The 16,041-nt window shown below is 50.5% G+C and overlaps 1 protein-coding gene across 7 annotated transcripts; it reads right to left on the bottom strand.

The window, feature by feature from the left end:
- Positions 1 to 499: 499 nt before the first annotated feature.
- FBXO6 (F-box protein 6) lies at positions 500 to 15,451 on the bottom strand. Of its 7 annotated transcripts, none has more exons than XM_079912750.1 (8): positions 15,132 to 15,351; positions 13,628 to 13,761; positions 7,827 to 8,079; positions 4,755 to 5,050; positions 2,510 to 2,636; positions 1,934 to 2,029; positions 915 to 1,050; positions 500 to 674 (listed from the first exon to the last, which is right to left on the bottom strand). In XM_079912750.1, exons 4-8 carry the CDS (start codon positions 5,017 to 5,019, stop codon positions 501 to 503), a joined length of 798 nt encoding a protein of 265 aa, XP_079768876.1. In that variant the 5' UTR covers positions 5,020 to 5,050; positions 7,827 to 8,079; positions 13,628 to 13,761; positions 15,132 to 15,351; the 3' UTR covers position 500. The 7 variants fall into 7 exon arrangements, with proteins under 7 accessions (XP_079768876.1, XP_079768879.1, XP_079768878.1 ...); XM_079912753.1 differs by having other exon boundaries at positions 7,827 to 8,062; XM_079912752.1 differs by lacking the exons at positions 7,827 to 8,079; positions 15,132 to 15,351 and adding an exon at positions 15,421 to 15,451.
- Between the last annotated feature and the right edge of the window lie 590 nt (positions 15,452 to 16,041).

Below are 16,041 nucleotides of genomic sequence, written 5' to 3'. Positions count from 1 at the left end.
CCTTCATGGAGGAATCCTCCCCAGGAGGGCAGGGACAGGTGCTGGGACCTCAATTTCTCAGCCTCCTGGGATTCCGCTGGCCAGCGCTGCCTCAAATACTGTGCTGTGAGTTGTTTCAATAAAGAGCCCCCAGGGCTGAGCTGGGCTGTCACTCCCTGGAGGGGAGGGAGGCTGCTTCTCTACCAAAGTGCCGAGGACCTTGTACCCCGACCCCTAGACCCGACCCCAGGCTGGTTTTCCTGAAAACATTTATTACAACAAAATGTCAGAGCTACGTGATAATTAAGTTCACAGAATGGTGGGTTTGCCCCAGGTGGGAACTGGGGCAGGGGGCCTCGCTGCCCCCTACAGGCTCATGCCTTGCCTGGAGGGGACCTTTGGCAATCGGCTGGCCCAGATGGAAGACGGATGAATGGCTGTCGGAGGACAGGCTGTCAGGAGGGCCTGTGGAGGGGGAGGGGGGAGGGCAGGCGGGCCACCTCTTCTGGCCCCTGCATGGTCTAGCGCGGAGCCACGGAGGGGGCCGGGCTCCTGGTCACCCTGTGGCTGATGACGATGCTGCTGTTGGTGACGCGGGGACCGTACCAGCCTGCCCAGAACTGGGTGTCCTTGCCCCCGTGCTGGAAGAGGATGTGGCGGACACCTGGAGGGTAATCCGAGAAGGTGTGGGAGACCTGGGGGGAGGAGGGGAAAGGAAGTGACCACCAGGACTGAAGAGGGGATGAGACAGGATGACCACTGAGCTGGAGAGGGGACGGCTGGAGTCAGGTCCTGCAGGGGAGAGCCTCCCGGCCAGAAGGCAGGAACTCCAGACAGAGGACTGGTGCATTCTGGGCCCTGGGGCTGCCCCAGATTTCCTGCCATCCTGGCCTTGGGAGAAGTGGACGGCGAGGGGCAAGCAGGTGAGGCCTCACCTCTGTCCACCTGGCATCGTTCCACTGATGGACGGTCATGGGCGGGGGCTCGAAGGAGGCCAGGACGATGTAGTCGGCCGAGGCCAGCTGCACTCGGAGGTGGTAGGTGCAGCCGCAGTCCGCTCTGGCGGCGAACCTGGGGGAGGGGAGGGCTTGGGACTGTGCACCCCAGTACAGAGGGGGCCCTGGAGGCCACCATCTCTGGAGGCGGGCAGGCAGCAGGCCCACAAATCGGAGCCCCGAGTCTCATTTCCCTGCTCTGCCCACGAGGCCCAGCCGGCTCCAGGGCTCCCTGTGCCCCACTGTGCCCTGGGGCAAGCAGTCTGTCTGCGCTGGGCCTCAATAATCCCATCTGAGAAAAGAGGCGACCCTCCTGGGTGTTCCAGTGAAGATGTCACCGTAAAAAGCAAAGGCTCTCTACAGAGATAAAGTCCTGGGCTGTAGGATCTGTGTCGCCGCCGGTACATTACAATGGAGGTTCGGGAGGGGTGGCCTGTGTGATGGGGGCTGCACAGGGCTCCCCCTCTGGTCAGCCCTACTGCAGCCCTGCACACCTCTCAAGCCCCAACCCCCCACCCTCAGAGTAGTGGCCCTGGGGCCTGGCGGGCATTAGGGTCCTGCTTCTGCCCTGGGCCAGGCCAGACAAAGTTCTGGGCACAGAGTAGGAGCTTGGGATAGAGTCGTGGGATGAACAGTGAAAGGGGTAGGGGAGGCAGACAGGCATGTGAGTATCTGCGAGGTCCAGGGAGGCTGGGTCCTGGTGTCTCTTGCTCCAGGGCCTGTTAGTGACAACTCATCTGTAGGCCTCAGTCTCCCCATCTGTAAACTGGGGCTAACATCTGCTGATGCAGGGTTGGGGCAGGGGGCAGTGTTGAATAAGTGCTGGGCCTGTCGGTAGGGAGGGGGGCAGCCCTCGCCCCAGGACTCCGCCGGGCTCAGTGGGCACTCCCGAGAGGGGTTCTCAGGAAGAGCAGAGGGAGGGATGCAGAGTGTGGGACTCGGGCGCAGGCCCCACTCACCAGTCCTTAACCACGATGTCCGGCCGGAACTTGTCCAGTAGCTCCTCCCAGTAGCCCTCGGCTTTGAGGTCTATCAGCTGCGACTTGAGACACATCCTGCGGAGCAGAGGCGAGGCGTGCGTCCCCAGGCGTGGCCCGGACCCAGGGAGCTGGTGCAGGGGCTGCAGGACAGGACTCTGGCTCCTGCCTCCATGCAGGCCCGCGGGGAACGTGCAGGGAGTTTGACCCACTGGTGCCTGGGTGGCGATCATCCCAGTCCTTAGGCCCAGTGTCCCGGGCACCCAAGGAGGGCGCTTCCGTGAACTCAGGCCCCTAGACTGGGGACAACCTGTACCATCCCTGACTTACCCCAACCACTTAACGGGCTCCCAGCCTCCTCAAACTGCTCGCCTCCACCACTTGCCTCAACCCAGCCACTGAGTTGCCTCCTGCCCCAGGAAGAGGTAGGTGCTGAGCTGGCTTTGGAACCCCCTTTCTGGAGCTTCACACACAGGCCCTCACTTAGGCCTGGGATTTGGCAAAAGGTTGTCCGGACCCTTTTCCCTCCACACAGCTTCTCAATTCAGTTCGTCTTACTCATAGGACGTGGCAAAGTACTTCTTGACTTTGGGGTCAGGGAAGTCTGTGCCGTGCGCCCCGGGGAGGCTCTCCACCTTCCACTGGTCCCCTCCGTTGGAGTCGATTTTCCAGGATCTCATATCCTCTAGGGAAAACAGAAGCTGCAGTGAGACCCTCTGGGTGAATGTTCAGCCTGGCCCTCTCCACCTGGTCCTGGGAGGGAGCGGGTAAGGCTCAGATCTCAAGGCATGCACCCCACGGCACCTTGGAGCCGCCCTACAAGCCCCCCTCCCCGCCTTCCCACCTGTGCCCACCACAGCAATCCTGATCTGGGCCCTCTGCCTCCCACTTTGTCCCTGAGCGGGTCAACACTTAACGTGAAGCTGGAAAAAAGAAAAGAGTATGACCAGAAATTCTAAATGAACCTTTCCTCACTTCCACATTGCCCAGGGGCTCTGGAAATACCCAAGTTTCAGTTCTCGAACCATTAAATTATGAAGGGCCTGTGTGGGGAATTCTGGTTTTTTTTTTTGGTGGTACGTGGGCCTCTCACTGTCGTGGCCTCTCCCGTTGCGGAGCACAGGCTCCGGACGCGTGGGCTCAGCGGCCATGGCTCACGGGCCCAGCCGCTCCACGGCATATGGGATCTTCCCAGACCGGGGCACGAACCCGTGTCCCCTGCATCGGCAGGCTCTACTCTCAACCACTGAGCCACCAGGGAAGCCCGGTAATTCTGTTCTTAATGGCTAATGTGAGTTTGTCCCAACTCAGACCACTTACTAGACGACTGGCATTCCCCTGACGTCGACGTCCAGGAGGTTAACTACATACTGGGATCTGGGGGGCTTTGCTGGTGGGTCATGGGAACCTGCTGTGCCCACTCGGACCCCCTCTGCCCAGGGCAGGAGGGAGGACTGGGGGCCTGGGCATCCTCTGGGTTGGTGATGTGTAGTAACCCTGTATTGGTGGAAGGGTCCCCACCAGGTTGCCTTGGCAGGTCTGTAGGCGTAAGGCTGTCCCTCCCATCTCCCCCTTCAGACTGAGCTGAGAGGACCTCAGGAAACAGTGCTTCTCTACCCAGGCTTTCCAGAACAATCACCAGGAGAGCTTTTCCAAATTATTCCTTTGCTCCCTCTACTAGGAGCCCACATCTATCCCCCAGGTGCCCCGGGAGCCCCCCAGTAGAGAACCAGAAGAGGAATTCAGAAATCCAGAGCGGGACAGTACCCAGGGCAGGCGCAGGGGGAGAGCTGCGCAAGGCTGGGTGGCCGGCTCTGCAGGGCTGTGTGAGCTGCGCTGATGGCCCGGCCCGGCTGGGCAGCTTCTGAGCAGGATTTGGGGCAGGCCAGGAGACTGAGTGTCTGGGGCACTGTCTGTGGGGCCTCGAAGAGGGGCCTAAGGGCCTTCAGCAGTCAGGACTGGACCCCAGAAGCTGGGCAGTTCTAGATCTTTGAGCAAGACGCTCATCTGGGGGGCCTCATGCTCCCCATCTATAAAATGGAGCCAAACCCTTCTTATCTGGCTAACTCTCAGGATCTTCATGAGGATAAAGAGAGGAAGGGATTCTAAGTGTACAAACTATGCCTCTTCATCAACTGCTGCTATACCTAAACAGGAAGCATGATGCCTGGTACTAAATGAAGATGCTAAATGAAGGGGAAAAAAAGCCTGGCAAATATATGAGAACATAAGCCCAACAGGAGCCTCAAACCATGTGATCGTAGTTGCCTCTGCAGTTCATTTCCTTCCTCGTATCATGGGGTGACGGGAGGATGATGACATTTCTAAGACCTCAGACTAGTGCCTGGCACACAGGAAGCCCTCCCTCAACATTAGGCAGCACAGACTGAACTACAGGGGAGGGGGTCTGCAGTGTGCTTATTCATTCAACAAACGCTTCCTGAGCACATGCTATGTGGACACAGGGTGCAGAGTGGCAAGATCTGTCAGGCCCCAGGAACTTGAAATTTGTGGCAGAGAAAAAAAAAAAAAGATTCCGTTATTATAGGTTATGACCAGTGCTATGAAGGAAGGAAATGGGGTGATGTGACAGACGTGGGGAGCACTGTTTGCAGACGGGGGATCAGGGCACATCTCTGAACGGAGACCTGAAGAATGAGGAGAGGGACCAAGGGAGCATGACAGGTGTTGGGGGGAGTGGTGGTGATGAGAGAACATTCCAGGTAGTGTGGGAACAGCAAGTACAAAGGCCCTGAGGTTCAGGAAAGGGACAGAACCAGCCCAGCAGCAGGCCCCGGCCCACCTTCGGCACACGGGTTGCGCAGGAGGTTCCTGCGGAGGTTGCACAGAAAGTAGAAGACCTTCCAGTCAGCCACGGACTGGTCCCAGTCCTCAGTGACGTAGCCCTCATGCAGGCATTTGCGCTTCCAGAGGGTCACAAGGTCGATGAGGTCGCGCCAGAGGCTGCAGACAGGGCGGCAGTTCAGCAGCAGCTGGCGAGCGGGCAGGTGCGTGAACACCTCCAGCAGGATGCTCTCGGGCAGCTGGTTGATGCTGACCAGGGCCATGGCCGTGGCGGGGCGAGAAGCATGCACAGGCCTGTGGGGAGCAACAGTGCTCATGAGCTCTGACCAAGGAGGTGGACCCCTTAGACCCCCAGGGACCTGGGCCAGGGAACACTGGAGCCCCTTTCCAGTACATGGTAGACCCTCAAAATAAAGAGTGGCCACATGTTATGCACATTTGAAAGAGTGCAATCAAAATATTGATAAAGTCTTCAGGGACTCAGTTTTTAAGAGACCCCACCCCCCATTAAAAAATTAATTGCTTAATTTTCAGTTGGTGGGCCTGGAGAACTGTAAGATTTGCCAAGGCCATGCTGTTGTCTGTAAGCTCTGCAAAGGTTTTCAGTGATGTTATTTTAATACTATGGATTCACCGTTAGAACACAAAATCTTGGGACTCCCCGGTGGCACAGTGGTTAAGAATCCGCCTGACAATGCAGGGGACATGGGTTTGATCCCTGGTCCTGGAAGATCCCACATGCCGTGGGGCAACTAAGCCCGTGCGCCACAACTACTGAACCCTGCACACCTAGAGCCCAATCTCCACAACAAGAGAAGCCACTGCAATGAGAAGCCCACACACCACAAGGAAAAGTAGCCCCTGCTCGCTGCAACTAGAGAAAGTCCACACACAGCAACGAAGACCCAATGCAGCCAAAAATAAAAATATAATAATTTAAAAAAGTGTGAGGGAAAGAATATACATATTAAAAAAAACGTAAAATCTTTATTACATCCACAGACTAGCTCACAATTTAAGTGATGGGCTGAGAAACAAACTTTCTCTCCCCAAATTGCCCACTTTAGCTGTGATAAAACATCCCAATGAGGAGGCTCCCCACACAGTTCTGGGTTGGGCGTCAGGCCACTCTGAAATGCCCAGAAACGGAAAAGCACGTTGAGGGTGAAGCAGCAAGATCGCTTGGGTTTGAATCCTGGCCTGGAGTGACTCGCTGGGAAGGTAGTCCCCCCCAAAAAAGGTGGTAACTGTCCCGACCTCAGAAGGGCTGGGAGGACTGAGTTAGTACCAGGAAAGCATTTAGCACAGGGCTGGTTGAGAAGTGCTCCACAGCATCATTAACCACACTCCTAGCCTCAGAGCCAAACGATTCTCCAGTAGTTGCAGAGGTACCCGCCCCCAAGAACACATTCCTCCCTCCTACATCTGAATTGCACAGGGTTTTGGGAAAATTACAGTGCCACCACCTTGGCCTGAATCTTGCCTGGGGGGGATCCTGGTTATCCAGCTGTCTAAGGGGATTCCCTCAGTTGGGTGGGAGTGGGCCTGTAGCCACTGTCACTCAAGATGGCTGGAGCAGATAGGCCTTATCTGCTTATGGGTGGGGAAGGGAATATTCTCCTGGGACAGGTAGGGACACTGGGGAGACTTCATTTTTCATTGCGACTTGGCCAAAGAAGCAGTTGTTAACTTAAAACAATAAAACAGCCAGATATTTTACCAGCAAAACAGATTTATTTGGGAGCAGCAAAGAATTGAAATTTGGGACGTGCAACTGGTGAACCACTTGTAAGTCCTGTTAAGCAAAGCAGAAGGAATTCTTTTATAGAAGAGATGGGGAAGTTGGGAGGGACTGTTATAAACAAAAAGTCTGCTAGAGGAAACTGGGAGTTCCAAATATAGTGACTTTTCAATGGCTGAGTTGTGACAGTATACCATTAGCTAAGCTGTTGCCAGGAAAAGAGAAAATCTTTCTTCCTCCTGTTGCCACTAGTAGTGTTACTTCCTGCCAGAGATCTGTATTGATTCTTCCTGTATTGACTGTCAAGTACTCCCCCCTTCTGGCCTCCCGACTCCATTTCAGTGAGGTTTTGCTTCATTAATTTTCACATTTCCCCCTTTTGATCAAGATCTTTCTCCAAAAGCATCACTGATCAAGAGTCAGGGTTTTTGTCTGTTTTTTAAATCAGCATTCAGTGGCCTTTTGTCCCGTGATGCCAGGAAGGATCTTTTCTGGGTGTCCTGTCCCATGTCAGAGGGAAAGTGCACGGATTGGAAACCTATTGTGGTCACATTTGAGTAACAAGGAGGGGTAGGAGGGAGATCTCTCAGGAATTTCCCATCCAAAAGTCTGTATCTTAGAATAGTGAATACAGCAAGGGCACACTCAAAACTGAAGGAATTAAACAAGAATTTTGTAAAGAAGATGTGGTACATATATACAATGGAATATTACTCAGCTATAAAAAGGAACGAAACTGGGTCATTTGTAGAGATGTGGATGGACCTAGAGACTCATACACAGTGAAGTAAGTCAGAAAGAGACAAACAAATATCGTATATTAACACATATATGTGGAATCTAGAAAAACAGTACAGATGAACCAGCTTGCGAGGCAGAGATAGTGACACAGATGTAGAGAACAAACGTATGGACACCAAGGGGGGAAAGCGGGGGGGGTGGTGGTGGTGGTGGGATGAATTGGGAGATTGGGATTGACATATATAAACTAATATGTATAAAATAGATAATAAGAACCTCCTGTATAAAAAAAAATTAAATTAAAAAAAGAATTTTGGAATGACACAGTGTAGGAATAAACATGAAGTAATTAAACAGTATTGTTATCTCAAAAGAAACTGTTTGGAATCAGATGTTTTATCAATGATACAGACTGTAGGTTGAAAATTCAAGAAACTGAATTTGGATAAGAATCCAGAGTCAGTTTTATAGTCTAGATGAAAGAAAGACACTTCTGTGAATCCTAAACCTTCTAACAGGCCTGGTCTAGACATCTTGGGCAAGCTGTCTCATCAGATGTCGTCTGCTTCAAATCCAGGAAATCTTTACCTTCAGGTCACCAGATGGTGTGCAGGTCCAGTTAGGGTCTGGTGCTTTCTTAGATGTGTCACGTGAATCCAAGAGTCTGTTCTCTGAAGTTTGGAGGCACAAGGGTAGGTTAGCAGTACCTGATGGGGCCTTTCCAGCGAGGTTGAAGAGAGTCCTTCTCGATGTGTCTTTTCCAGTACATGAAATCTCCAGGTTGAAAGGTGTGATGCTTAAGGTCTTCGTCTCCCAAGAGCGCACTATGAAGAAGATCGCTCTACCAAGCATTGTTATTTTTAATAGATGCAATCAGGCCTTTACAATATTGAAATATATCTCCTTTCATCAGCTCTGGGTCAAAAGTGGGTGGGGCAAGGAACATTGGGTGTCCTGTGACTGCCTCAAAGGGTGAGAGTTTGACTTCTGAAAGGGGTGGATCTGAGATTTAGAAGGACCGATGGCAATGCTTTTTTTGGGGGAGGGTCTCTATGAATTTTGCCCACTAGGCCTTAATATTGCCATTAGAACGTTCCACTAACTGAGGATTGAGGGTAGAAAGTACAGTGAAAATGTTGTAAAACCAGTTAAAGAGCACAAACTTGTCGAAGCACCTGACCAGTAAAATGGGTTCCTTGATCACTGTGAAGTTCAAGAGGGGTTGCCCAGGTAGGGATAATCTTTGCTATCAAAATTGTAGCCACAGAAGAAGCAGTGGCCTGTCTGCAAGGGAGGGCTTCAATCCAATGAGAAAACGTACAGACCATGTAATAAAATATATTTATATCCATGAGATGGGGACAGCTATGTGAAATCCATCTACCAAACTTTTATTTTAATTGGAATATAGTTGATTTACGATGTTGCGTTAGTATCAGGTGTACAGCAAAGTGAATCAATTATACATACATGTATATCCACTCTTTTTTAGATTCTTTCCCATATAGGTCATTACAGAGTATTGAGTGGAGTTCGCTGTGCTGTACAATAGGTCCTTATTAGTTATCTACTTTATACAGAGTAGTATATATATGTCAATCCCAATCTACTGATTTATCCCTCCCCCACTTTCCCCTCTACATCTACCAAACTTCGAATGGCCCATTACGCAATTCAAAGTGTCTGGGAACAGTGCAAACAGGTTTCCCTGGATTGTATTTTGGACAGGTGGGACAAGAAGGGAGGTACTTTTTGTGGCCTTATTAATATTTCCCCACCAACATTCATTCATGAATGCTATCATTTTGTCACTGGACCAAGAGTTCAATGCATGTACAGTGCTGAGGTGTGGGAATCAGAATTTCTGGGAGGACCAGTTTGTTATTTGGCCCAAACCAGAGTTTTCTCTTTCTACTGAACCAGCAGTTCCTAGATCCCCAATACTGTTTTTCCTTTTCTGGGGCATTGGGCATTTCTAGATGGTTATCTTGGGGAGCATCCTTTTGGATCATACCGGAAGTTTGGTCATTGGTTCCTTCGAGAGCAGCATTTGGGGCAGAAATAGCAGCAAGGTGGTTTCTTTCAGCCTATAGGGACTCAAGCTTGGAATGCCCAGGGATCTTAATAATAGTCAAGGCAGCTGTCAAGAGTATAGCGCCTAACTGATTTTGCATATAAGAGCCATTTTTAATCTTTTCCCCATTAGAGGTAGGGAAACCTTGTTTCCATGTTATTCCAAAGTCATGGGTTGCTCCAAAGGAATACTGACTATCAGTATAAATGTTTGCAGTTTTGCCCTTGGCTAAACTACAAACCTCAGTGAGGGCATATAATTCAGCCTGTTGCATAATTAAGCCGTAGGTAAAGGCGCTGCTTCAACAATATCAAAAGGAGTTGCAATGGCATACCCAGCAGAATCTTTACCACCTTCTCCCTTTAAATAAGAACCATCAGTAAACCATGAAAAATCTGCATTGGTTAGAGGAGTCTCCTCTAAATTATTACACGGAGTCAAAGGGTGACCAGTAAGGGTCAGGCAGTGGTGAGGGGATTCGTCAGTGAAGGAGAGGAGAAGAGTAGCAGGGTTGAGGTTGGTGCAATGTGAAAGGGCTACGTGAGGAGCAGTTAGCAAAAGGATTTCATCAGAGGTGAGGCAACTGACTGAAAAATGGTGAGTGGACGAGAATTTAGGAGGGCTTCCACTGCATGGAAGCATGCAGTACGAAGATGGGGTACGAAGATGGTTAAAGGGGATCCCATGATTGTCTCTTTGGTGGCCTTAACCAGAAGGACAGTAGAAGGAATGGCTTTGAAGCAAGGGGGATATACCTGTGCCACAGGGTCCAGCTGTTGGCTACAATACCCTACAGTACCCTGTTGGCTACAATACCCTCAAAACATTTAGATAACCGGGATCCCATTTTTCAGGGGTTTTTCTCTAGAGCAAAAGAATCATTCTCAAACAGCCCACAGGCCAAATACCAGCACAGTTCCTACAAGCCCCCCGTTTTTGGGCTCCGAGGACACTCCCTGCCTTCTCACATACAAAGAGGGAAAAGGGAAGCTGGTAATTACGATGCCCAAGGGCAGGTAGTCTCATTAAGCTTTTCCTTAAGTCTTCAAAAGCTGTGTCATCTTGATTTCCCCAATTAATGGGGTCAGATTTGCTGGTTTTTAATAAAGCACGTAGGGGCTGAGCAAGAAGAGAGAAAATTGGACTCCGATTTCAACAGTAGCCAGATAGCCCAAGAAAACCTTCGGAGCTTAGTGTTCGATTCTGGGCAGTTCAGGATGTCATGGAGTCTATCTAGATCCAGTAGTCCCTGTTCTGAGATCCTGTGCTCTAAATACTGAACCTGAGTTTGAGCAAAGTGCCATTTTTCTTTGGAGACTTTACGTCCCTTTAAGGCCAAAAATTTTAGCTGGTGGATGCTGTCTTCCTGTGAGGAGGTTTGAGAAGGACAGCATAGGCGCAAATCATCTATATAATGTAACAAAGTAGAACCTGCAGAAAACTTTACATCATCCACATCAGCTTTCATGAGTTGTGAAAAGTAAGAAGGACTTTCTGTGAAACCCTGGGTCACTGCTATACGAGTATATTGTTGTCCGTCCCAGGTGAAGGCAAGAAGATATTGGCTAGCCTTATCAACTAGAATGAGTTGAAAAATACACTGCATAGATCAGTCACAGTGAAAAACTTGCTTCAAGTGGGAATGGATGTCAGTAGCATGCAGTGGTTAGGAACAACTGGGTGTTGAGAGATAACAATGTTTATTGCTCAGAGGTCCTGGATAAACCTCCATCCTCAGCCCTTGGGTTTTCTCACAGGTATAACAGGTGTATTACAGGGACTAGTGCAAGGGATAGTGAGGCCCTGAGCCTTGAAAGCTTCTATCATGGGTTTTCTATCTGAAGGGCTTCTTTACTTACAGGGTACTGATTAATTCTGAAGAGAGTTTAGAGGGATCTATTTGGATCTTAATGGGAGGTACACTGTGAATTTTGCCAATATCAGTTGGAGATTTTTGCCTATAAGGAGGGTGGTGGCTGACTCAATAGGGACAAATGATCAGTGCTTCAAGAATCGGCCCCAGCAGTGCTGGAAACAGAACAAATAAAAGATGTCGAAGGGTCTTTTAATTTACCTGGTTGGCTATTTAGATGGCTACTGTCAAATTCTAGAATTATTTCCCCCTTTTGGGAGAAAGAAATTCGGCATAATACTCTTCCAAGAAGTTTTGGCCTAATAAGTGAATGGAGGGAGACGAGCTAAGGAGAGAAAGTGTGTCTCTCTCAAAGGGCCTAAACAAGAGGGAAAAGGTTCAGAGACAGGAGCCTGTTGAGGATTATCAGAGATCGCCACTATGGGAACTGTATTAGGGCTCTGCAGTGGGGCTGAGCACCGAGAGTGTGGCCCCGCTGTCAGTAAGGACAGAGATTCCTTCCCAATCCGGAGAGTTGTTTCTTCGAGCTGATTAACAGGGAGGATTGGGAAGAGCCCCTGTAGTTCCTCAGGGCCCCCTCAATGGGCATTGGGAGGACACTGGAAAGGCTGAGAGGGCTGAAAACTCCTGGAACGCTTCAATTTGTAAGTCTTTTTTCCGATGCCCTGGCTTTTTGCAATAGCAGAAATTAGGTTTTTGGTTTTGTTTAGGGACCTTCATTTGCTGGAGTTGAAGATTAAGAATTTAGTGGTTTGGGCTTCCCTGGTGGCGCAGTGGTTGAGAGTCCGCCTGCCGATGCAGGGGACACGGGTTCGTGCCCCGGTCCGGGAAGATCCCACATGCCGCGGAGCAGCTGGGCCCGTGAGCCATGGCCGCTGAGCCTGCAAGTCCGGAGCCTGTGCTCCGTAATGGGAGAGGCCACAGCAGTGAGAGGCCCTTGTACCGCAAAAAAACAAACAAACAAACAAAAGAATTTAGTGGTTTTTCTTTTTGGTAACTCATCTAGGGTGCAAGTGAGCTGATCTGTCAAATGAATCTAGAGTGGACACAGTTTCCCATTCCATCCTGGTTCTTTTAAATAAAAGAAGAAGATCCTGGTTCAGCCCATTAATAAACATGGAGGTGACAGTTACCCTAGTGGACTCAACATCTGAAGGAAGACCAGAGTTTTCTTTAAAAAGAACCTGAAGTCGATGAGAATAGCCATGAACAGGTTCATCAGATTTTTGTATGCAAGGCTGACCTTTGTTCTGATCAACAGGCTTAGGAGAAGCTACTACAATTGCTCGGTGGAGGTTTTCACTGAGTGTTCTAGCCTCTTGCCAAAAGTTAGGGGATTGCCCTTCTAAATCCCCTCCAGAATGTTCCCATGGGCTAGTTTCATCCAGTGTTTGCTTGACTCTCACCAACAAGCACGTGGACTAACGGATATAAATCTGAGAAACCAGACTGGTAGGTTTGAACAAGTATTAACATCTTCAGCAAACCTAAGGGGGTCCTCAGTCACTTTAGGAACCTCTTGAACTATGGCTCACAATTTGGCTTAGTCCAGGGAACATAAGTAATTTGGGGTTTATTTCAATCCTCAGAAGATTAACTTTAAGGAGGAGGTTCTGATAGGCTCAGAGGAGGGAGCAGGGAGAGTCAGCGGAGCTGTAGGGAAAAAGGCAAGTTCAGCGAGAGAACTAGACTGGGGAGGTGCAGAAGGAAAGGAAGATGGCGCCTGGGATGGGCTTGAGCACAAGACAACTGCCAGTATCCAGAGACAAAGAAGACGGGGTAGGGGAAAAAGAGACCTCAGAAACCATTTTGTCTTATTTTAATATTTTATTTGCCTCAGTTACTTTAAAAATTGTATATTGCAAAGAGGCAATTTTAGACTCCTGACACGTTTTGGAAGCCTTAAAATACCAATCAAAATTGCTGTCCAATTCAGTTTTGACAACTGCAGACCTGTGGCTGTCTAACACAATTTTAAGAAAGTAAGTTTGGGGAGTTCAGAAGTTCCCCATTCTGGTCACTGGTGTTCTAAATTACGTCTGTTTCAATTGGTCCATTTAGTTAAAAATGTATATAAGGAGAGACAGCAGTTTTTAAACATAAAATTGCCCAGGGTCCCTGAAAAGGTTTAGATAACTGGGATCCCGTTTTTCAGGGGTTTTTCTCTAGAGCAAAAGAATCATCCTTAAACAGCCCACAGGCCAAATACCAGCACAGTTTCAATAGGAACAGCCTGGTTCCAAAAGTAGTCGGACTGAAAGCTAGCACAGTTCCAGTTGGAACAGCGTGATTTCAAGAGTGAGGCTAAAGTGCCAACCAAGTACTCACAGACAAACAAGGCCTTAACAAGAAAGGACGAAGCCTTCAAACAGATCCCAAAGAAAACCTGGAGAGCTTCAAAACGCAAAAAGCGCGGAGCTCAGATCCAGGAGAAAAACTTACCCTCAAACTGCAAAGTTGGTGAGAAAGCAGTGAGTTCTGTGGGATCTGTGGGTACCAGCACCTGTTTGCTCACCAGCCTCGGAGTTGTTGGGGGTCTTCTCCGGATGTCAGTGAAACCTCCGTGTAATGTTAACCTAAAACAATAAAATAGCCGCTTATTTTACTTGCAAAACAGGTTTATTTGGGAGCAGCAAATAACTGCAAGGCAGGATATGCAACTATGGCGAACCACTTACAAGTCCTGTTAAGCAAAGGAGAAGAGACTCTTTTACAGAGGAGAAGGGAAAATTGGGTGTGGCCATTATAAACAAAAAGCCCATTGGAAGACACGGGGAGTTGGAAGTATAATGGCTTTTCATTGGTTGAGTTGTGACAGTCTCTCATTGGCTGAGCTGTTGCCAGGCAAAGAGAAAATCATTTTTTCCTCCTGCTGGCAGTAGTAGTCTCACTTCCTGCCAGGTATGCTAAGTATGCCTCTTGATGTTGGGATTGTACTGACTGTCAAGTGTTCCTCTTCCTCATTTCCTGACTCCATTTTAGTGAGGTTTCCCTTTTTTAATTTTCACACAGCTCACAGTCTTCTCAAAGCTTTCATCCCATTAAAAAAATGAGGGTGGGCACACACTCTGGCACCTGCCCAGGGAGAAGTATTTTTCCATTATCAGAGAAAAAAACCAAAAAAAACCAGATAAGGTACTTGCAGCTTGTGCAAAATGCTATGATGGAAAAATACTCCATGCGGCCAGGAATTTTAAACATTTTTTAAATACATTGAAATCTGTCAAATTTTAAATGTTGGCAACTTCTAAAAGCATTGTCTAGGCCAAATAAAAGTCCCTGGGCTCCAAGTTAGAGGCGTCTTAGGTACAAACACCTGCTCGACCTATCGTCCAAAGTCTGGTCTTTCGCTCTGGTCGCATGTCATCCCTAGACTCCATCCCCAAAGCCTGAATGCAGAAGGGCGGAGGGGGTGAAGGTCATCCTGGGGCATTCTGAGGTGGAAACGTCCACATCAGCCCTAAGAAGCCACCTCGCATCGATTGGGCTTCCCACGTACTAGGCCCAGGGCCACATGCTGGCCTTTTCTCCATAGACCCTCCCTACAACCACTCGAGACACTGTTACTAAGCCCATTTCCGAAAACGGAAACTGCGGCTTGGGGAAGTTAGGCCCCCGTCCCAGGTCCTGCGGCCGTGACGGTGCCGAGTTCCTAGACTGTCCCCTGGTCGGGGCGCTGCACGCGAGGTTAAGCCGGAGTGGCCGCGGACGCCGAGGATACTCCGGGACGGCCAAGCCGGGAAGCGAAGCGTTCCGCGCCGAGCTATCAGACCCTAGAGACTGGCCCCGCCCCGCGCCCCGCCCCGCCCGGAAGCGGCTCCCCCCGGCTCCCCCCGGCACCCTTCCCGCGGCTGCCGGCTTCCCGGCCGGCCGGAGACAGCGTCTTCGGGCTCGGTTAACGTCCCGACGACCCCCCAGCGCCGAACATCCAAGCCCTCTCCCGCACCTGTCGCCCCACTACCCGTCCCCTGCCTGGGCCGAGATCTGGGCGCGGGTCGGAGCGCTCGGCGCGACCTGAGCTCGGGGTCTGCCTGGAGCCTACGGCCTCGGCGGCGCCGTCAGCTCTCGCCCCGCCCGGCGCCTGCGTCACGCGCCGCGCTCAGGCCGCCTCCCTCGCGGCCCCAGCCTGCTGCTCCTGCGACTTCGCCCCGCCCCACGCCGGGACCACTTTCCCAGGCGCGAGCAAAGAAATCTGGTGTCCGCAGGGTCGGGGCGGCGTCAGGGGAGCTCCAGACCTCGTTTCCTGAAGCTCAGTCTTTCCTTCCAGGCGGTGGGCGGCTCAGCAGTGGGGACCCAATTTCTCTCTGCTCCCACTTCCCTCCGGTAGGCCGGAGCCTCCTTCTGACCTAGCCCTTCCCCTCTGGGGGCCACTCCTTAGACCTCTATTCCGGTTCCATGCAGGGAGGGAGGTGGGCCCCCGCCTGGAGGGTGACTGCTGAAACTGGCCTTGAGCCTGGTTCGTACCGTCCCTAGGACTTACTCAGAGGTAAAAACCGCTCTGCGTTTTTGCTGGGATTAAGTTCATTAATTCCTTTCTTCATTCCACAAATAATTATCAAGCACCTACTTCAGCCAACCACAAGGGATCATGCAGGGTGTGCACTGCCCAAGGGTGCCTGATCCAGGCCAGGTTGTTAACTCAGGGCTGCATATTCTCCGAGGAAGAGTGTGTTTTGCTAACTTGCCATACAGTTAGTGGGTGGTGGTCCTGAGACAGGCTGGGACCTGGGACCCTTTGCTGCAGTGCTCACACCTGGACAATCTCCTTGAGCTGACAAGCTACAAAGAAACTATAAGGGACTAAAAATAACTGTGTGCATGTGCAGTTGGGGCAAATTATGGACAACAAGATACAA

Source organism: Stenella coeruleoalba, assembly GCF_951394435.1.
Source record: "Stenella coeruleoalba genome assembly, chromosome: 1".
In the NCBI taxonomy this organism is placed as follows: domain Eukaryota; kingdom Metazoa; phylum Chordata; class Mammalia; order Artiodactyla; family Delphinidae; genus Stenella; species Stenella coeruleoalba.
This window is presented reverse-complemented; position numbering and strand designations above follow the sequence as displayed.